The sequence below is a fragment of the Piliocolobus tephrosceles genome, chromosome 9 (assembly GCF_002776525.5).
Source record: "Piliocolobus tephrosceles isolate RC106 chromosome 9, ASM277652v3, whole genome shotgun sequence".
In the NCBI taxonomy this organism is placed as follows: domain Eukaryota; kingdom Metazoa; phylum Chordata; class Mammalia; order Primates; family Cercopithecidae; genus Piliocolobus; species Piliocolobus tephrosceles.
In genome coordinates, this window is record NC_045442.1 from 114,616,036 (window position 1) to 114,635,094 (window position 19,059).

At 39.5% G+C, this 19,059-nt stretch overlaps 1 protein-coding gene across 1 annotated transcript in view; it reads left to right on the top strand.

Annotated features, from left to right (window-relative positions):
* Positions 1-19,059, top strand: part of RSU1 (Ras suppressor protein 1) — a 231,162-nt gene that overhangs the window by 61,288 nt on the left and 150,815 nt on the right. The window contains exons 6-7 of the mRNA XM_023223116.1: positions 1,784-1,866; positions 2,137-2,251. Of these exons, the coding sequence (XP_023078884.1) occupies positions 1,784-1,866; positions 2,137-2,251 (198 nt within the window). The remainder of the gene's footprint in view (positions 1-1,783; positions 1,867-2,136; positions 2,252-19,059) is intronic.

The window sequence follows — 19,059 nt, forward strand, 5'->3', positions numbered from 1 at the left end:
AAGAGAAATTACTGGACAGAGATACTTTTTTCTTTAGAGACTCCTTTTGAATATTCCTTCATAGCTCAGCGGTATGTGCATATGATATATCGTTATGTGACACCATCGGGCTGAAGTGGACTTAGTAATGTCATATTAACATTCTGAGAGAGATTATATACCTAAATGAGATCAAGCCTCACATTTAGCTAAGAGACTTGACTTTCTTTTTAAATAGCATGCCAAAAAATTTTTAAAAAAAGCATCTTCCCATGTTGCTATTAATTCTTTGTCGGATATTTGCCCAGGATATTCCAATCAATTATTTATAAAAATATTTATTAATAAACCACTAACAGAATTTTTGAATTTTCCAGCCAGGATTCTTATTTTCAGCCTTTTAATAAGCACTCTTATTGACCTATTTATCCAGTACACAGGCATTAAGAAATTATTGGCCACAGGTGAACACACTTTATTCTTTCATATGCAAACAAATTTCTTGCTGAAGATGCTTTTGAAAATTAAAAAATGATTTCTTCTGGGAACTTATGCACTATTTTGGACAAGGTTTGCTTCCCTTAAATGAGTGTTTTATTTCTTCAAATACTAACTTACATGGCATTCACAAAATCTGAATTTTCTGAGCTGGTCTCTTAAATTTTATTTTTTACCTTATGTACATTACCTCTCTATGACTTTGTCAAGCACATGAAACCAGCTATAAGATATTTTCTTGGGCAGTGGAGTAACTGTTTTTGTTATGTGATATTAACATCCAGTTCTTGGGAGCTGGAGCTACAAAGATCACTTGAGGCTAGGAGTTTAAGACCAGCCTGGGCAACATAGAGAGACCCTGCCTCTAGAAATAAAAATTTAAAAAGTAGCCAGGCATAGTAGCATGCGCCTGTGATCTTAGCTACTTGGGAGGCTGAGGTAGGAAGAGTGCTCGAGGCCTGGAGTTTGAGGCTGCAGTGACCCACTGCACTCCAGCCTAGGTGACAGAGCGGGACTCTGTCTCTAGAAAATAAATACTGGTAAACAAAACGTATATCTAATTATACTCAGCTTTTATGGTTGAGAATAAACAGATGCTTTAGAATTTTAGCCTTCAGTAGTTAGGAATCGTATTATCATTGTGTAATAATTGTGAACAAATTTCTGACTACTGATATTCTCCTTAAGTTAGGATTTACTCTGTTAACTTCATGTCATTGTTTTAGCCTCTTTGTCTTCATTTATTTTTGTCCTGAAGGCTGTAGAAACAAGTAATAATAATTAGTCAGATGATGGAACCGATGAGCTGTGGTTATAGCCTCCATCACCAGAAAGCCTTTCATTAATTTTTAACCCAGTGCTATTTACATAGGAAAAAGTCTGTTTTAACATCGTTATATTCTCTGGAAAGAGCCTTTTGCCTTAGGTATCCATAAAAGTGGCACAGTAGTATTCTTTGTTTCCCTTTGATGCAAATGGAGAAATAAATGTGAATCAAAAGTAATGTATGAGAAAAACAGCAATCTTTTCTAAAAATGTGCTGAAACTCTGTGCCTCAAAATGCTGGTGCCCACATTGTTAATCGAGTCAGTCCTCTTGGATATAGATGTTTTCCTGGACACACCAGCTACACAATAAGCCAGTAAATCTAAGTTTGACCTGCTTGTTATTATTGGGAGCCCTAGGTATGTCAAAGGCTTTTCACCAAGTCAGGGTTATTAATCAAAGCTGACTCACTCGTATTGATCAGACCTCAAATGGTTGGGTTCCATGCCACCCTGTTTATATATTGCTGTTTAATTTGCAGCCACCCTGCGTGCACTCTATCTAAGTGACAACGATTTTGAAATCCTGCCGCCAGATATTGGGAAGCTCACAAAGTTGCAGATAGTAAGTAATTTATCTAAATTCTTAGAAAATCAATTCACCGCCGCAGCCTTGTAGGGGTAGAATCAAGTCAATTTGAGCAGGGGTAAGGTTTGTTTTGTGGGAATAAACCACTACTCCTGATAGTGTTTCTTGATTATCCGCCGGCACTTGTAAATAAATGGAAAGGACTGAGCTTTAGTAGAAGAGAGGACATGGAGGAGGATGAGAATTTCTGTGGAGCACCTTTTAATGTGTACATATGTTGACAACTCCTTGTTTTCTTCTGTTTAGCTCAGCCTTAGGGATAATGACCTGATCTCGCTGCCTAAGGAAATCGGGGAGCTTACCCAGCTTAAAGAGCTCCATATTCAGGGGAACCGCCTCACCGTTCTGCCCCCAGAACTAGGTAAGGTTGCGGATGAATGAACTTAGTTCTGGGTTTCATGAATAACAGTTATCCTAATTATTGCTATTATCCTGTAGCAATTCTGAACAACCTCTGTCCTCTTCTTGACAACTACTCTGCACCTAGGCACCCAATTCTGATCATTTGAGAACCATTTGTCATTGACTAGAGTTGAGCTGTTACAGATTTGACCTTCCCCAATCCTGTGTTCTGCAGCTGTAGTGTCCCGTATATTAGAAACTGCTGATGAAAGATGACCCCGCTCAGCTGCCTGCGTGATGTAGTGGAAAAAGCACGGGATTAGTAGTAAGAGCCTTATCCGTGGTGCCTCACTGACTAGCTGCGTAAGCTTTCTGGGTCTTGGTTGGTTATTAATAACTTTATCTAAGTATCACTCTTACTTTTGAACCCCTTAAATTTTTATTGACCTGGAAAAACTTTTACCAAGTAGTTAAAGTAGTTGTTACGGCTACTTGAAGATGTAATACCTCTGCGGGTCGTGAATGTTCCTCTCTCCTGATCCTATCTCTAGTAGGAATTGTGAAATATGTTCTTGCTGGGAATGGGTTCTACTCCTGGCCGCTGAATCCTAATCCTATTCCTCTGCCAGGTCATTCCTGTTTCCAGAGTGGGTTTATGTCCCCGGCCAGAAATAACCTCCAAGCCAGTGATTCTGTTACTGCTTCGTTCCACTGCAAAAGGTTCACGAGTTCCCTTATCTTTGCTTGTGCAGACCCTCCATAGCCTCTCATTTCTTCAATCCTTTGAACCACATTGTTGTCTCAAACTGTGATTATTTGCCTTTCTACTTCAAAATACCATCATTTTTAAGAAACACATTGAAGAAGCAGTTCTTTAAACAAGTCTGGCGGTTTGAAGAGGCCATTTGTTAGAAATTAGAATGCAAGCACCAGGAGGGCAGGGGCATTTTTGCATTTGTTCCCTGGGGTACAGTAGGTGCTCAGAAAACACTGAATGAATTAATTAATGAAGCAAGGACCTTGGATGGCAGGATGTTAGGAAGGTTATGAGCAGGCTGATGTGGCTAATGGTTATGCATAGGAAGACTGAGACACAGAGCAGGTCTATCAGCACCTAGAGTTCAGTTGACAGCCATATTAGTCTAAAGGGAAGGCAGCCACGTGATTTCGTGAAACAGCTGGAAAGTCCTGCCTCATCTCTTCCCATTTCCCTTAGCTCTCTTGTTAATGTTAAAAGACCATACGATTATTTAATGATTTTTTTAAGGGCAACTCAACACTCCTCTTTACTGAGTTGCAAGTAGTCAAGTGTTGCTTTGGGAGCAGGGTTACAGAATCAAGAAAAACACTTTTCGCAAACATTTTCAAGGCAAAAAACTTCTTGTCAAAGGAGAGATCTTGGGCCGGGCACGGTGGCTCACACTTGTAATCCCAGCACTTTGGGAGGCCGAAGCGGGCAGATAGCTTGAGTCCAGGAGTTTGAGTCTAGCCTGTGCAACGTGCTGAAACTCGGCCTCTATAAAAAGTACAAAAAATTAGCTGAACATGGTGGTGTATGCCTATAGTTCCAGCTACTCCGGAGGCTGAGGTGGGAGGATCACCTGAGCCTGGGAGGTCAAAGCTGCAGTGAGCCGTGATTGTGCCACTGCACTCCCACCTGGGTGACAGAACAAGACCCTGTCGAAAGGAAAAAAAAAAAAAAAGATCTTGCACAGTGGTTAATAACCACAGATGTTAGCATTAGTAATAGCTGGGGGGCTTCTGCAGAACTCAAATACTTGCTGCCTCCCCAACCTACTAAATCGGAATCCCCATGTATGAGGTGAATTATTGTGTAATTTGCTGTAAAGCTCACTTAATGCCTCTGACTTGTATCCTTGGTTAGCGTGGTTAGTAGAAACAGAAAAATCAATGTGTATTTTGATGTCATTTGATCTTACTTCATTTTTCAAGCAATGAGGCAACGTAGGATATTAGATTAAATAATTATTTTATCAGGCAGTAATTTGCCACAAAAATGCCTAATTGAACCTACGCATGCCTATGTATATATTTTAAAATCTTACTCATTTTGCTTATCTTAAATACTACACGAGGTCATATTTGTTCAACATTTCTGTTAAGCTTTCCATAAACAAATCATGTATGTTTTTATTCAGGTGTAGAATTGAGGGGGAAGGCTTTAAATGACTTTATTTTTGCCAGCCATATGTAGAAAAGCTTAATCTTAACATTGGCCTGATAGCTGTTTTTCCTGATTATAGACAAACAGTTGTAAGTAAATGATAAACCTTTAGAAGTCACTGTCACAAGCAAAACTCAATATGGAGACGAATGTACTATTTATTTTTGAATGGTGATTTTTTTTTTTTAAAGTCAAGATTAATGTAATACTAATATAGTAGCAGCTGTTATAATAATAGGTGATATCTATTAAGGCCTGGAATTGCAAGGCACTGTAAGTGTTTTTCCCGCAATATCACCTATAATGATCATAAGAATTATAAGCAGACTTTTTAGGGGTGAGGACGTTGAGGCGTAGAGAGGGCTGGTTGGTGACATGTCTGTGGGGACACAGCTAGTGACTCACAGAGGTGAGATCTGAACCTGGCAGTCCCTCCTCTGGGTCCAGCTTCATGATCATAGGGAGGTCCTCTTTCCCACCCATATGCTGATAAGAGGATTCCTAGAAATGCAGTTTTCAAGTTTGAACGAAACACAACCCCGGCACACCCTCCCGAAAAGGCAGGAGGCGAGATGTTGCTGGATGGTGAGTTGGCGTGGGCTTTGCCGGCATGTGAGCAAGGCTAGCATAACACTTTGCAAAATGCAGCTGAGATGGCCTCTGCAAGAGAAATTGCTGGCCCTTTCCAAGCCAGTTGCATTGTCCCGGTGTTTCCTTCTCCTCAGTAAACATGCCCCACGATGGGAATGTCCTTGGTTTCTTTGTGTCCCCAACACCTGAGGTGACCATCTGAATGCTGCTCCGGCCTGGCTGATGGGCAGTGCCGGGCACTGATGATGCACATGAAGCTTATGCTGCACGTTTGCTTCCGGGGGTGTTTTAAAGTGTGGATGATGATCTCTCCCTGTATGTTTTTTACATATCTGAATACATGAGATCAATGCTTTCGAGATTTCATAATAAATCCAGAGTTTATTGACGTGTAACCTTTTTGGTACTGGTATTTCAGCCAAGCAAGAGAATCCGGGCGAGTTCTGGTTTGTCAGGTCTGAGAACATGCAGAGACACAGCAAAATAAAGTCAGGGGCTTGGCTGGAGTTTTAATATGTGATTGTATTACTTTACCTTTATTTTGTGTCTTTGAATAAGCTATTTAAACCGTTATGTCTGGTTCCTAAGTAGTAAAGCATTTGCTTTCATATTAGTCTGTATACCTGTAAAAAATGAGATGTAAGTTGAGTCTCTCGTACCCATTCATTCATTTATTCATTCAGGTTAAGTTCCTACTTTAGGGCAGATCTTTGAGTCCAAGGAACTTGCCTTTTCTGGTAAAGTAAGATTCACTTATTCAACAACTGTTTGTTGAGCCCCTGGTATTTGCTAGGGATTAGGACAAGAGATAGAACACCCGTTATTGATGATGTTCTAGTGGGAGAAGACAGAAGAAAGAGAGAGAGAATATGAATGACAGACATGTGGTGTTAAGAGCTCTGGGAAAGAATTGATCATGGAAGGGAGTGTCTGGCTGGGGAAGGGGTAATCAGAGAAACCCTCACTCATAGGGTGGTGCCCTTTATGCAGAGACTTAAAGGAAGGAGGGAGGTCTCCTGTCGGAGAGAACGGTAAGTGCAAAGGTCCTGGGTGGGCTTCTGTTGAGGAAGAGCAAGGCCAATGTGGCTGGAACAGAGTGAGTGAAGGGGAGAGAGTTGTAAGCAATGAGCTCAGACAGGAAGTGGGGTCTGGTTCACATGGGAACTCGTAAGACATTGTCAGAACTTGGGCTTTCACTCCATGTGAAATGGGCACTCCCATAGATGCTCCCATCCTAATCATCAGAATATGAGAATTTGTTACCTTGTGTAGGGAAAGTGACTTTGCTTATGGGCTTTGGAGTCTTGAGATGGGGAGATTACCCTGGATTGCCCAGGTGAGCCCAGTGTAATCACAAGGGGCCTAGTAAGATGGAAGACGGAGGGTCAGAGGTAGGAGTAAAAGATGTAGTGGCAGGAACAAGAGGCTGGAGTCACTCATGGAAGGGGCCACAAGCCAAGAAGTACAGGCAGCCTCCAGAAACTGGAAAGGCATGCAGCCGGATTTCCCCCACTGCAACCCCGAAGTCTCCAGAAGGAATGCAGCCTTATTGGCACCTCGATTTTAGCTCCATAAAATCCAGTTTTTGGACTTGTGCACTCTACAACAGTAAGACTAGATTTCTATTATTTTAAGCCACTGCTTGTAGTCATTGGTTAGAGCAGCAAAAGGAAACTGATACAAGTGGGAAGACATTGAAGGGTTTTGAGCAAAGGCATAGCATGATCTGACTTTCTTACTTAGACAGAGTCTCATGTGATCACCCAGGCTGGAGTGCAGTGGTGCAGTCATTACTCACTGCGGCTTCCATCTCCCAGGCTCAAGGGATCCTCCTGCCTCGGCCTCCCAAGCAGCTGGGACTACAGGCGTGCACCACTACGCCCCACTGATTTTCTCAGTTTTTTGTGGAGGTGGGGTCTTGCTGTGTTGCCCAGGCTAGTCTCAAACTCCTGGGCTTAAGTGATCCTCCTGCCTCAGCCTCCTGAAGCACTGGGATTACAGGCATGAGCCATGGTGTGCAGCCTCTGACTGTTTTTCAGAGGAGTTCTTTGGCTACTGTGCTGAAAATAGGCTGGAGGGAAGAGGGCAAGGGTGGAAGCGGAGAGTCCGAGAGATAGGAGACTATCATAGCAATCCTGGTGGGAGTAGATGCTGGCTTCATCCAAATGGTAGTGGTAGTGGTACAAGTAATGGTTGGATAGTGGATCTGTAACTAACAGGAATTGGTGACAGCTTAGATGAGGGGTGAAAGAGTTAAGGTTAACTGTGAGCTTTTGGTCTAAGCAACTGGAAGGGTGGGAAAGACTATAGGAAGAGTAGATTAGGAGAGGGATTGAGGAGAGGAGGTCATCCTGAGCTGAGTTTCAGTTATCTTAAATTTGAGATGCCTTCGGGGTATCTCATTGAGAAGGCAATGGGGTATAAGAATCTGGAGTCCAGAAGAGACGTCTAGGCTGCATATATAGTTTGAGGCATTATCAGCATACATTTAAGGCTACAAATTGGATGAGATCCCTTGTGTGTGACTGCAGAGTGAAAGATTGAGCCCGAAGCACTGTGGTTCCTAAACACTGAACCCAGAAGGATCGAGGAGGTTTATGGGTCCGGCTGACTCCCAGGCAGACATCCGTGGCCAGTTGGGGACTGTGACCACCTCGGTTGACACCACAGATGGCTCCCCATTGCTGGAGCTGTGTGGTGTGTTTTTGCTTCATAGGAAAAAGGGTTTCTCTAACGAGGCAGATGGGGAGTTATTCTTTTTTTTCCTGACAAATGCAGTTAACTCAGACAGGGCAGGACAGTGGAATGCACATAATTGAAATATCCTCTGGAGCCTGCCTGAATGCAGAAGTCTCTTTTTACCCAGTATTTTCAGCCAACATCCAGTCTTCTAAAAAGCAGCCAGCCATGTGGCTAACTGAACTTTCACCCCTTTTTTTGTTCCTTTATATATTATTTCCTGGAAGAATTAATTAGTAGAGAAGATAAAAATCCTGTATTGGTAGTGAAGAAAGGAAACTCAATATATACCTCGACCAATCCTCAGAATAGGTGGACGGCCCTAGGGAAAACAAAAAAGAAAAAGGTGATTTGGGAGCTGGTGGCGCCCCCTCGGGTTTGTTAGCAGTTTTCTGTTCCACTTCTGCATTTTCTCACCCCCGATGAGACCGCTGTCATGTGAGCTGAAGATCTGGATTCTGTGTTTTGCATAATTCTCTTTCCTAAGCGTTCCATGGTTTCTGCTGCTTGTTCTGAATTGGAATTGTTTCTGGTTTCTTGGCTTCTAGGCAATGATGGGACCTCTTCTGCATTTGTTACCCACCCAAATAATTTTGCCTTCGGAGAAGAGGAAAAAAAATCACATTGGTCTGCTTGGCATGCAACAAAACAAAGTGCTGTAGACATCAAAACCTTATTTGCACCAATCCAAGCAGCCTATGGGACATATGTCTGCAACGCTGCATACACCTGGGGCTAGCCAGCTTAGTGCGCTACAGTATGTGCCCACAACTGATAGCATTTTTTACTACAGTAACTATGAGAACCATAGTATTTTCTAGCATATTTGTGAATAGTGGAAACAAATGTTAATCCCCTTCAGAGAGTAAAGGATGTTATGAATTGAGAATTTCCTCTCAATGATATTCTCCAGAATAAACAGAATTAACAATGAGTGGATGTACAGTCAAAAATCTCTTCTGTTATATCTCTTAATCCTTTTCCTGTGGACATTGAGAAGCTAAAGAAAAATAACTTTCTTTACTGAGGCAGGCAAGAAGAAAATCCAGTATTCTTTGTTTGGTCAATTAAGTCCCCGATTATAAGTGTCTTGTTTATCTTCTCTTCTGTTATTGTCATTCTGTCAACTGGTTCCCAATTATTTTTTCCAGAGGTTTAAAACGTTTTTCAAGCCGGGGGTGGTGGCTCACGCCTGTAATCCCAGCACTTTGGGAGGCCGAGGCAGGCGGATCACGAGGTCAGGAGATCGAGACCATCCTGGCTAACACGGTGAAACCCCATCTCTACTAAAAATGCAAAAAATTAGCCTGGCGTGGTGGCGGGCGCCTGTAGTCCTAGCTACTTGGGAGGCTGAGGCAGGAGAATGGTGTGAGCTTGCAGTGAGGCGAGCTTGCAGTGAGCTGAGATCCGGCCACTGTACTCCAGCCTGGGCAACTGAGCCAGACTCCGTCTCAAAAAAAAAAAAAGACTTTTTTCAAAGTAGAGGATAGAGGTTAAGTGCTGGACTCTCCGTCACTAGGCTTGGGTTCAAACCTCACTGTCCACTGCCTTGTTCTGTGACCTTCAGATATTGATATGGTTTGACTCTGTGTCCTCACCCAAATCTCATCTTGTAGCTCCCATAATTCCCACGTGTTGTGGGAGGGACCCGGTGGGAGATGATTGACTCATGGGGGCGGGTCTTTCCTGTGCTGTTCTCGTGATAGTGAATGGGTCCCATGAGATCTCATGGTTTTAAAAATGGGAGTCTCCCTGCACAAGCCCTCTTTGCCTGCCGCCATTCATGTAAGATGTGACTTGCTTCTCCTTGCCTTCAACTCTGATTGTGAGGCCTCCCCAGCCTCTTGGAACTATAAGTCCAATTAAACCTCTTTGTTTTGTAAATTGCCCAGTCTCCGGTATGTCTTTATCAGCAGTGTGAAAACGGACTAAAACAGATACGTTATTTTACCTCCCTTCTATACCTCATGTAAAATGAGGGTAATAACAGCCCCCACCTCGTGGTGTCTTTGTGAGGATTAAAAGGATAATCTGCTTAAAGAATTTAGCCTTGATTCAGGAATGAGTACAGCTGCTCAGTGAAATGTTAGGTAAATGAACACACGCGCGCACATACACATACACATACGTGCACAGTGGATTTTTATGCTATTAAACTTTGACTGTTTAGAGGCCAGCTTTCTGAAACCTGGGCTCTTCTGAAACAGTCTAAGCAGGGAGGTCACCCCAGCCCCACCCTTTTGACAGGGAAGAGACAGTTAGTTACCGAGTGCCTAGTGAGAAAGAAACAACAGAGTAGATCCAAAGCCAAAGTCTCACCTCACACAGTGGGATTGGTCAGTGTATCCTGTGGATAAAAGAAAGGCTTGGAATTATCCTCCTGTGTGATAATTGAGGCACATAGGAAGGGTCAGAAAAGAAAAGCGAGGGAAAAGAAGGGGTAAGAGGGACTAGCTCAGATGAAGGGATTCTGCATGGCCAGTACTCAGGGCGGACAAAAGACATAACAAGAAGAGTATGCCTGCAGTCCACCCATCCTAAGAATTTTATAATAGCAAGGGATTTTCCAAGTCTGTGCCTTGGGAGTTTTATATTGAGGCTGGGAGCAGGTTCTGGTTGTTCTATCTAAAAAGCTCTGTGATTGGCTTTTTGGTTGGACCGTGGGTTGTTTCATTCACTCATTCGTCCATTCATTCATTCATTCACCCATTCATTCAGTTCTTTCTTTTTGACATCCTTTATATGATTATTAACTTGTTCCTAGTAAGTGTTGGGTACTTTGTAGTACTTGCACTAACTGATTATACTCACTTCTTTATCTATGTTAAGATCTTAAACTACCTCTCTGCAAGTGACAACATTATTTTCTAATTGTTTAATTTCTCACTGTCTTAATGTTACCTTTTGTGACAGTGCTTATTTCATTGGGGATTTTTCTACTTCTCCCAGAATTTATGATAGCAACCATTGTTCTGAACCAATTGCTTCATTTGTTAATATCAGTTGTGTGCCTACACTATAATGCTTTTGTCACTTGTCTACATATTAGTAATTTATTTTATGTTAAAATACACTACATAAATCCATCTTTCAAAATCTTTATTATAGTATTATAAATTAAAAGCATTATAGAAAAAGAAGTCTCTTGTGGAGTTGAACGAAGTAGTTTAGCTATCATGTGAAATCTTTTCTTTCTTTCTCTCTTTCTCTCTTTTTCTCTTTCTTCCTCCCCTCCCCTCCCCTCCCCTCCCCTCTCCTTTTCTTTCTTTCGACAGAGTCTTGCTCTGTGTCACCCAGACTGGCTTGCAGTGGCATGATCATGGCTCACTACAGCCTTGACCTTCTGGGCCCAAGTGATCCTTGCACCTCAACCTTCCAAGTAGCTGGAACCACAGGCATACATCACCATGCCTGGCTACTTTTTTAATTTTTGTAGAGATGGAGTCTCCCTGTGTTGCCCAGGCTGGTCTCAAACTCCTGAGCTCAGGTGATCCTTCCACCTTGGCCTCCCAAAATGTTAGGATTACAGGAATGAGCCACCCACCTGGCTAAATCTTTTAATTATTTCCTTGAGAAAAGATGTAGTGTGGTTGTTAACTATGTCTAGAATAACCAGACTCCAAATACATAATAAGAAAGTTACTTTTTTTTTAGACTAGATTTTTGATTTGGGGTAATTACCTGCCCTAACCCAAGGCAGCTTTATGTTGTTATCAGAATTGCTTTTCTTGCCTAAATCTTGTTACTGTGAAAAGAAGATCTAGCTTAATAGATAGAGCAGTAAGTGACAAGGACGTTCTTTATGGAATTATAAACTGTGCCACTTACACATGTATAAGATTGAATTTGTTTATTGCTTACTAACATTTTTCAGATTGGTTTTAAGCTAGATATAATTCCAGACTTACCTTAGTTTTTATGCAGAATATCGTAATTTGCAGAAGAGTTTCATGCTCTTAATCTCAGTTCTATAATGTAGGCAAGGAGAGCTCTCTGGCTTCTTTTTAAAGATGATGGAAGCAAGGGAGAGTGTGACTTGCCTAAGGCTACATTATTGACACGGCTTATTATGGATAGAATCCAGTTTTTAGTTCAGATCTTTCTAATTCAAAAATAGGTGTTCCTCCCAATAGTATACTCATCAATGTGTCAAAACTGAGCCAATAAAAAGGCACAATTTATTATTAGATGACAGATTGCTGTGATTCCAAATATATGCCTTAATTTTATTTGAAAAAGTAAATGTTGGGAATAGAGTATTTGTACCCAACTTTGAATTTTGACTCGGATTTTATTACATGCTCCTACATTTTATTTTTGCATTAATATTTCGTTTGCCATACTTCACAAAAAATCATACCATATCCTTTGATTCCCATGGCCTCAGCTGATAATCAAAAATGACTCCCGTCAGGTCTCCTACATGATATTTTTTAACAAGTCCCATTTTATATATTCTATTTCAGTGAAATCTTTAGCCCCAGAAAATGTTTTCAGCTTGGATTTTTTAAATGCTACGTGAATTATATTTCTACCTGGTGAGTTATTGCCTTAAAGGGGGTGGGAAGTTGCAATACATAAAACGTTTCCGTTTTGTAGTATCAATTTCAGGAAGCCCAGCGTCAGGTTCAACGTGATTGAACATGTGCATCAATCTGTGTTACCACCAGCTGGAAAAGCTTGCCACTGTGTGCAGTGGACTTCCTTTGATTTAACAGGATGCTAAATGTATTTTTGCCCTGGGAGAAATGCCAGCAGTGCTAAGATTCCGGATTTAATTTTTTTTTTTTTTTTTGAATTCCAGAGCCATGTCTGTAAATACAGTTGTTATCACCTGAATACATATATAATATCTTACATTTATATAGCCTCTCCCTTTGAGGCATCTCCTATATATTATAGTATTCCTATGTTAAAAGAAAAAAAAAAGCAAGGTTGCACTGAGTCAGACCCAAATGGTATTGTATGCGTGTGTGAGTGTGAGAGTTTGAAAGGAGTAAAGTGGGTGACAATCATCCCTCATGTTGTCAACACCAGAAATCTAGGCCTTATCGTGACATCGTGGATCAGTCTTTCATATTTATGGTTATTTAGACCTTTCCAGAATTGTTCACATTTTCAACTGAGTATTAATTCCGTAAGTTGACTACCTGTTACACAAAAGCATCTAATTGTACCATTTATCCTTCTGTGAAGTTTTAGGTGATAGCATTCTAATATTAGTAAATAAGCTTATGCTCATTTTTTCAACATTTATAGAATGATTTTAAGTCGCCCAATACTATCTCTGTTGCCTTTTATATTTGCTGTTTTAAAAATATTGGCTCTTCTCCTTGGACAGACCCTATTAAATCCGTCTTACCACATCAGAATCTGACTTCCAATCCCGTATGTGTTCTATTTCTGTCATCAGTTCAGTTTGGGGAGCACTGGTTAAATAAAACATACATAGCCCTTACCTTCATGAAGAAAATCCTTGAAAGAAAGAAACAGCTAAACAAATAGTTAAAAATCACAAAATGGCTGCTAGAATGTCAGCTTCCCCATGACATTGGTTTAAGCCACCCTCATCTCTCACCTGGGTTGCTAGAATAACCTCCTAACTGGTTTCCTGCTTCCTACCTTCCCATTGCAATCCATTCTTCACCCCGTAGTCAAGGTGATCATACAAAATTACAGAGTGGATTGTAAGCCTTTGTCAATTAGAGCTCTTGACTGTTCCCTAGGAATATTTAAGGCCCATCCGGCACTCATGGTTTCCATGCTACTTATCACCCTCACTCACTCATGAGCTACTGTCAATAACCGCCTCTTACTTCTTCATGATCTTTGCTCTCTCCTTGAAGTTTTCACCTGAGTATTTTTGCAGCTCATACCACGCAATTCATACATTCTAAGTGTATAATTCAGTGTTTTTTCGTATGTTCAGAGTTGTAAAACCATCACCACCTTTTAGAACGTCGTTCATTACCTCAAAATGAAACACCATACCCTTTTCTTTCTCACTCCAGTCCCTCCATCTCTCCTAGCCCTAAGGGTTTTATAGTTTGGCTCTTACATTTATATCTTTGATCCATTCTGAATTAATTTTTGTATGTGATGTGAGATAAGGATTCAGTTTTATTCTTTTGCTTGAGGCTGTCTTTTTGTTCTAGCACCACGAGTAGAAAAGACTGTTCTCTTTTTATCAAATGGTCTTGGCACTCTTGTCAACAACCAATTGACAGCAGATATATAGTTTTATTTTTGTACTCTCAATGCTATTTCATTTATTTATATGTCTATCCTTATGCCAGTACCACACTATCTTTAGTACTGTTGCTTTGTAGTAAGTTTTTAAATTGGGGCATGTTAGTTTCAACTTTGTTATTCTTTTTCAGGATTGTTTTAGCTATTTTGAGGCCTGTGAGTTACCATATGAATTTTAGAATCAGCTTGTTAATTTATACAAAGAAGCCAACTTATATTTTGGTAGAAATTGTGCTGAATTTGTAGATTATTTAGGGGATTATATCATAATCTCAACAATATGAAGTCTTCAGATCCATGAACATGGGATATTTTTTTCCATTTATTTAGATCTTCTATTTCTTTCAATAATGTTTTGAAGATTTCAGAGTTTGTTGTATACTTTTGCTAAATTTTTTTCCTAAGCATTTTATTATTTTTGATGCTATTATAAGTGAAATTACTTTCTTAATTTTACTTTTGGGTTGTTGGTTGCTAGTATGTAGGAATACAGTGGATATTGTGTTGATATTGTATTTTACAACCTTATGAACTCAGTTATTTTCATTGTTTTTTAGTGGATTCCTTAGAATTTTCTCTTTATAAGAGCTGTTTTACCTCCTCGTTTCCAATCTGGATGTCTTTAATTTTATTTTCTTGGCAGTTACTTTTCTGCATCTTCTAGTATAGTGTGGAATATAGGTGGGAAGACCAGACATCCTTGTCTTATTTCTAATCTTAAGGGGAAAGCATCCAGTCTTTCACCATAGAATATTGTGTTATCTGTAAGATTTTTTTGTGTAACCTTTGTCAGGTTTTACAAATGCCCTTCTGTTTTTTGTTTGCAGAATGATTTATCATGAAATGTTGAATTTTGTCAAATGCCTTTTCTATATCTATGTGACTTTCATTTTTTGTATCTTCTTTTTTATATATTTCTGGATTTAATTTGTTAGTGTTTTACCTAAAATTTTTCCACGTTCATGAGGGATATTAGTTTGTAGTTTTCTTCTGATCTTATAGTATCTTTGTATAGTTTTGTTTCAGGAATATTGAGTCTTATAAAATGAGTAAAATTTGATAATTTTTCTATTTTGAATGTTTGAAAGAATTCATTATTGACGCCATCTGGGTCTTGAGTTTTCTTTGTGGGAAAGTTTTGAATTATGAATTCAGTTTTTTGATATAAGGCTGTTCAGATTTTCTGTTTCCTCTAATGTCTTTTGGTAATTCTCATGTCTTAAAAATGTATATTTTAGCTGGGCGCAGTGGCTCATACCTGTAATCCCAGCACTTTGGGAGGCTGAGGCAGGCGGATCACCTCAGGTCGGGAGTTCGAGACTGGCCTGACCAACATGGAGAAACCCCGTCTCTACTAAAAATACAAAATTAGCAGAGTGTGGTGGCACATGCCTGTGATCCCAGCTACTCGGGAGGCTGAGGCAGGAGAATTGCTTGAACTTGGGAAGTGGAGTGAGCCGAGATCACGCTATTGCACTCCAGCCTGGGCAACAAGAGCAAAACTCTATCTCAAAAAAAAGAAAGAAAATGTGCATTTCTTGCAAATCAAAACCACAATGAGATACCATCTCACACCAGTTAGAATGGTGATTATTAAAAAGTCAGGAAACAACAGATGCTGGAAAGGATGTAGAGAAATAGGAAAACTTTTACACTGTTAGTGGGAGTATAAATTAGTTCAACCATTCTGGAAGACAGTGTGGCGATTCCTCAAGGATCTAGAACCAGAAATACCATTTGACCCAGCAATCCCATTACTGAGTATATACCCAAAGGATTATAAATCATTCTACTATGAAGACACATGTGCATGTATGTTTATTGCAGCACTATTTACAGTAGCAAAGACTTAGAACCAACCCAAATACCTATCAATGGTAGACAGGATAAAGAAAATGTGGCCCATATACACCATGGAATACTATGCAGCCATAGAAAACAATGAGTGCATGTCCTTTGCGGAGACACAGATGAAGCTGGAAGCCATCATTCTCAGCAGTCTAACACAGGAACAGAAAACCAAACACCACGTGTTCTCATTCATAAATGGGAGTTGAACAATGAGAACACATGGACAACAGGGAGGGGAACATCACACACTGGGGTCCATCGTAGGGTGCAGGGCAAGGAGAGGGAGAGCATTAGGACAAATACCTAATGCATGTGCAGCTTAAAACCTAGTTGATGGGTTGATAGGTGCAGCAAACCACTGTGGTACATGTATATGTATGTAACAAACCTGCAAGGTCTGCACAGGTATCCCAGAACTTAAATTTTTTAAAAAAAATACATTTCTTCTGAGTTAGTCTGTGTTGTCCCCATTTTTATTTGTTTATTTGTGTTTTCCATTTTTCTCCCCTTTGATTGATTGGTCCAAAGAGCCAGCTGTAGTTTCATTGAGTTATTTTATTCTTTGTTTTGTATTTCAATTATTTGCTTTTCCTCTTTTCATTCTGAGTGCAGCTGGCTCTGATTTTTCTAGCTTGTTTAGGTGAAAGCTTACGTAATTGATTTTTAGTTTTTCTTCTTTTTTAATATAAGCATTTCAAGTTAGAAATTTTTCTCCATTATTTTAGCAGCATCTCACACATTCTGTAATTTCATTATCTTTCAGTTTAAAATACTTTCTTTCATAAGACCTGTGGCCTGTTATTTAGAAATTGAGAATTTGTTTTCAAGTATTTGGAGATACCCGAAACATTTTGTTACTGATTTCTAATTTAAATTATGTCCTGATCAAAATTCATAATGTATATAATTCTAATCCTTCACAATTTGTTGACTTGTTTCATGGGCCTGCATATTCTCCAGTTGGTGAATTTTACATGCATACTTAAAAATTTTATGTGCCCCACCAGTGTTTCCATGTTAGGTTAAATTGGTTGATATGTTATAACCTGAAATAATATTTATATTTTTTCCTTCAGTTAGTTATCTTAAATGACTTTGGAGAGGAGGAAAAAGTTTTTTACATTGACTGCCACTTCTATATTTACCATTTTGGGTACTCTTCTTTCCTTGATGTAGATAGGTGCTTCCATCTGGTATCATTCACCTTTATCCTGAAGAATTTTTTCTTTTTTATTTATTGTAGTACAGTTCTTTTTGGTCATTAATTAGCTTTTGTTTGTCTGAAATATTTTTATTTTGCTTTCAGGTTTTGGAGTTTTTTTTTTCAGGATATGAAATTTTAGGTTGACAGGTTTTTTATTTTTTTACTTCTCCCTTGCTTCAAGGGCGTTTTCTTGTCTCTGGTTTGCATTGTTTTAGTGTCATTCTTACATTGTTCTCAGTGCCTGTTTTTCTGGGGCCTCTTTTAAGATTTTCTCTTTATCATTGGGTTTTAGAAGTTTCATATGTAACATGTTCTTTATTTTTTATTGATAGTTATATGGAGCTTGTTTGATATATGGGTTTATAGTGTTCATAAAATTTGGTAAATCTTCAGCTATTTTTAAAAAATAATTGATGGGTTGGTAGGTTAGTAATTTTCAGCCTTTTTTGTTTGATTGATTGACTGATTTCCCATCTCTCTGTCCTCTCCTAGAACTCACATTAGTCTTATGTTAGATCACTTGATATCTTCCACAGGTCACTTAAACAAAACGTTTTATCTTGTTTTGTTTCTTTTCAGCATCTTCCCCCCATTTCCCTTTTGGCTTCAGTTTGGATAGTTTCTTTTGCCTTGTCTTTAAGTTCAATGATTTTTTTTGTTCTGTAGTGTCTAATCTTCTGATAAGTATATTCAGTAAAATTTATTGTTTCAGATGTTGCATTTTTCATTTCCAAGTGTATCCATATAGCTCTTCTTATAATTTCATTTCTCAATTTAGATACTATTTATTTCCTTATTATGTTCATGTTTTTCTTTAAATCTTTGCACATATTTTAAATTGCTATTTTAACATTTTTATTTGATAATGCAATTTCTGATTCTCTTTGCATTGACAGATTTTTCTTTTGTTTGTAATCCGCTTTTTTCCTCTTACTCTGCATGTCTAGTTTTTTGTGTTTCTTTGTTTGGTTTTTAGTTTTTGGTTTTTACTGTATCTTAGACATTAAGAATAGTAAATTTTTGGTTGTATAAATTGTTTTTGTCTTTATGGTCTGTTGAATTTCATTCTAGCAGTTTGTTAATTTTTGATTGGCTTGATTCTTTCAAGGCTGGTTTTTAATGCCTGTTAGAATTGGTCCTTACTAGTCTTTACTTCTGGGCTAGATTAACCCTATTCTTAAGACTTCTGGGATTCTTACCTCATGACCAGGGTGCTTAGTAACATCTCTACTCTCTGACTGATTAGAGTGTGGGTGTTTTCTAGTCCTGCGAAAACTCCAGTAATTGTTCAGCTTATATCTTCCTTGTAGTTGATCTTTCCCTGGTAGTTTTTGTTTTTTCTTTCCCAGTCTTGAGGAGTCTTGTCCTGAACATTGCAGTTAATATTTGGGCAAGAATTCAAGGGAATTCCTGTGCAGCTTTCTGGGCCTCTTTTTCTTCATAGCTCCTTTCCTGCTATCTTGCCCCACAAATTCCAGCTCCTTGAGTAACCTCATACTCTGATTTCTGTACTTTCAACTCAGCATCACCACTGTTATGTTTGATCCACTCCTGTACAGCTGTCTGGAAATGCTTCTCGGAGAAAACCAGAGTGAATGTAGAGTTTTCCTTACTCATTTCCCTTCCCTCACGCGTCCTAGTCCTGTGCTGCTTTTTGCCTGATACGGTTTGGCTGTGTCCCCACCCAAATCTCATCTTGAATTGTAGTTACCATAATCTCCACATGTGGGAGGGGCCCGGTGGGAGACAATTGAATCATGGGGGCTGTTAGTCCATGCTGCTGTTCTTGTGATAGTGAGTTCTCAAAAGCTCTGATGGTTTTATAAAGGACTTTTCCTGCTTTTACTTGGCACCTCTCCTTGCTGCCACTATGGGAATAGGACGTGTTTGTTTCCCCTCTGTCGTGATTGTAAGTTTCCTGAGGCCTCCCCAGCCATGCTGAACTGTGAGTCAATTAAACCTCTTTCCTTTATAAATTACCCAGTCTTGGGTATGCCTTTATTAGCAG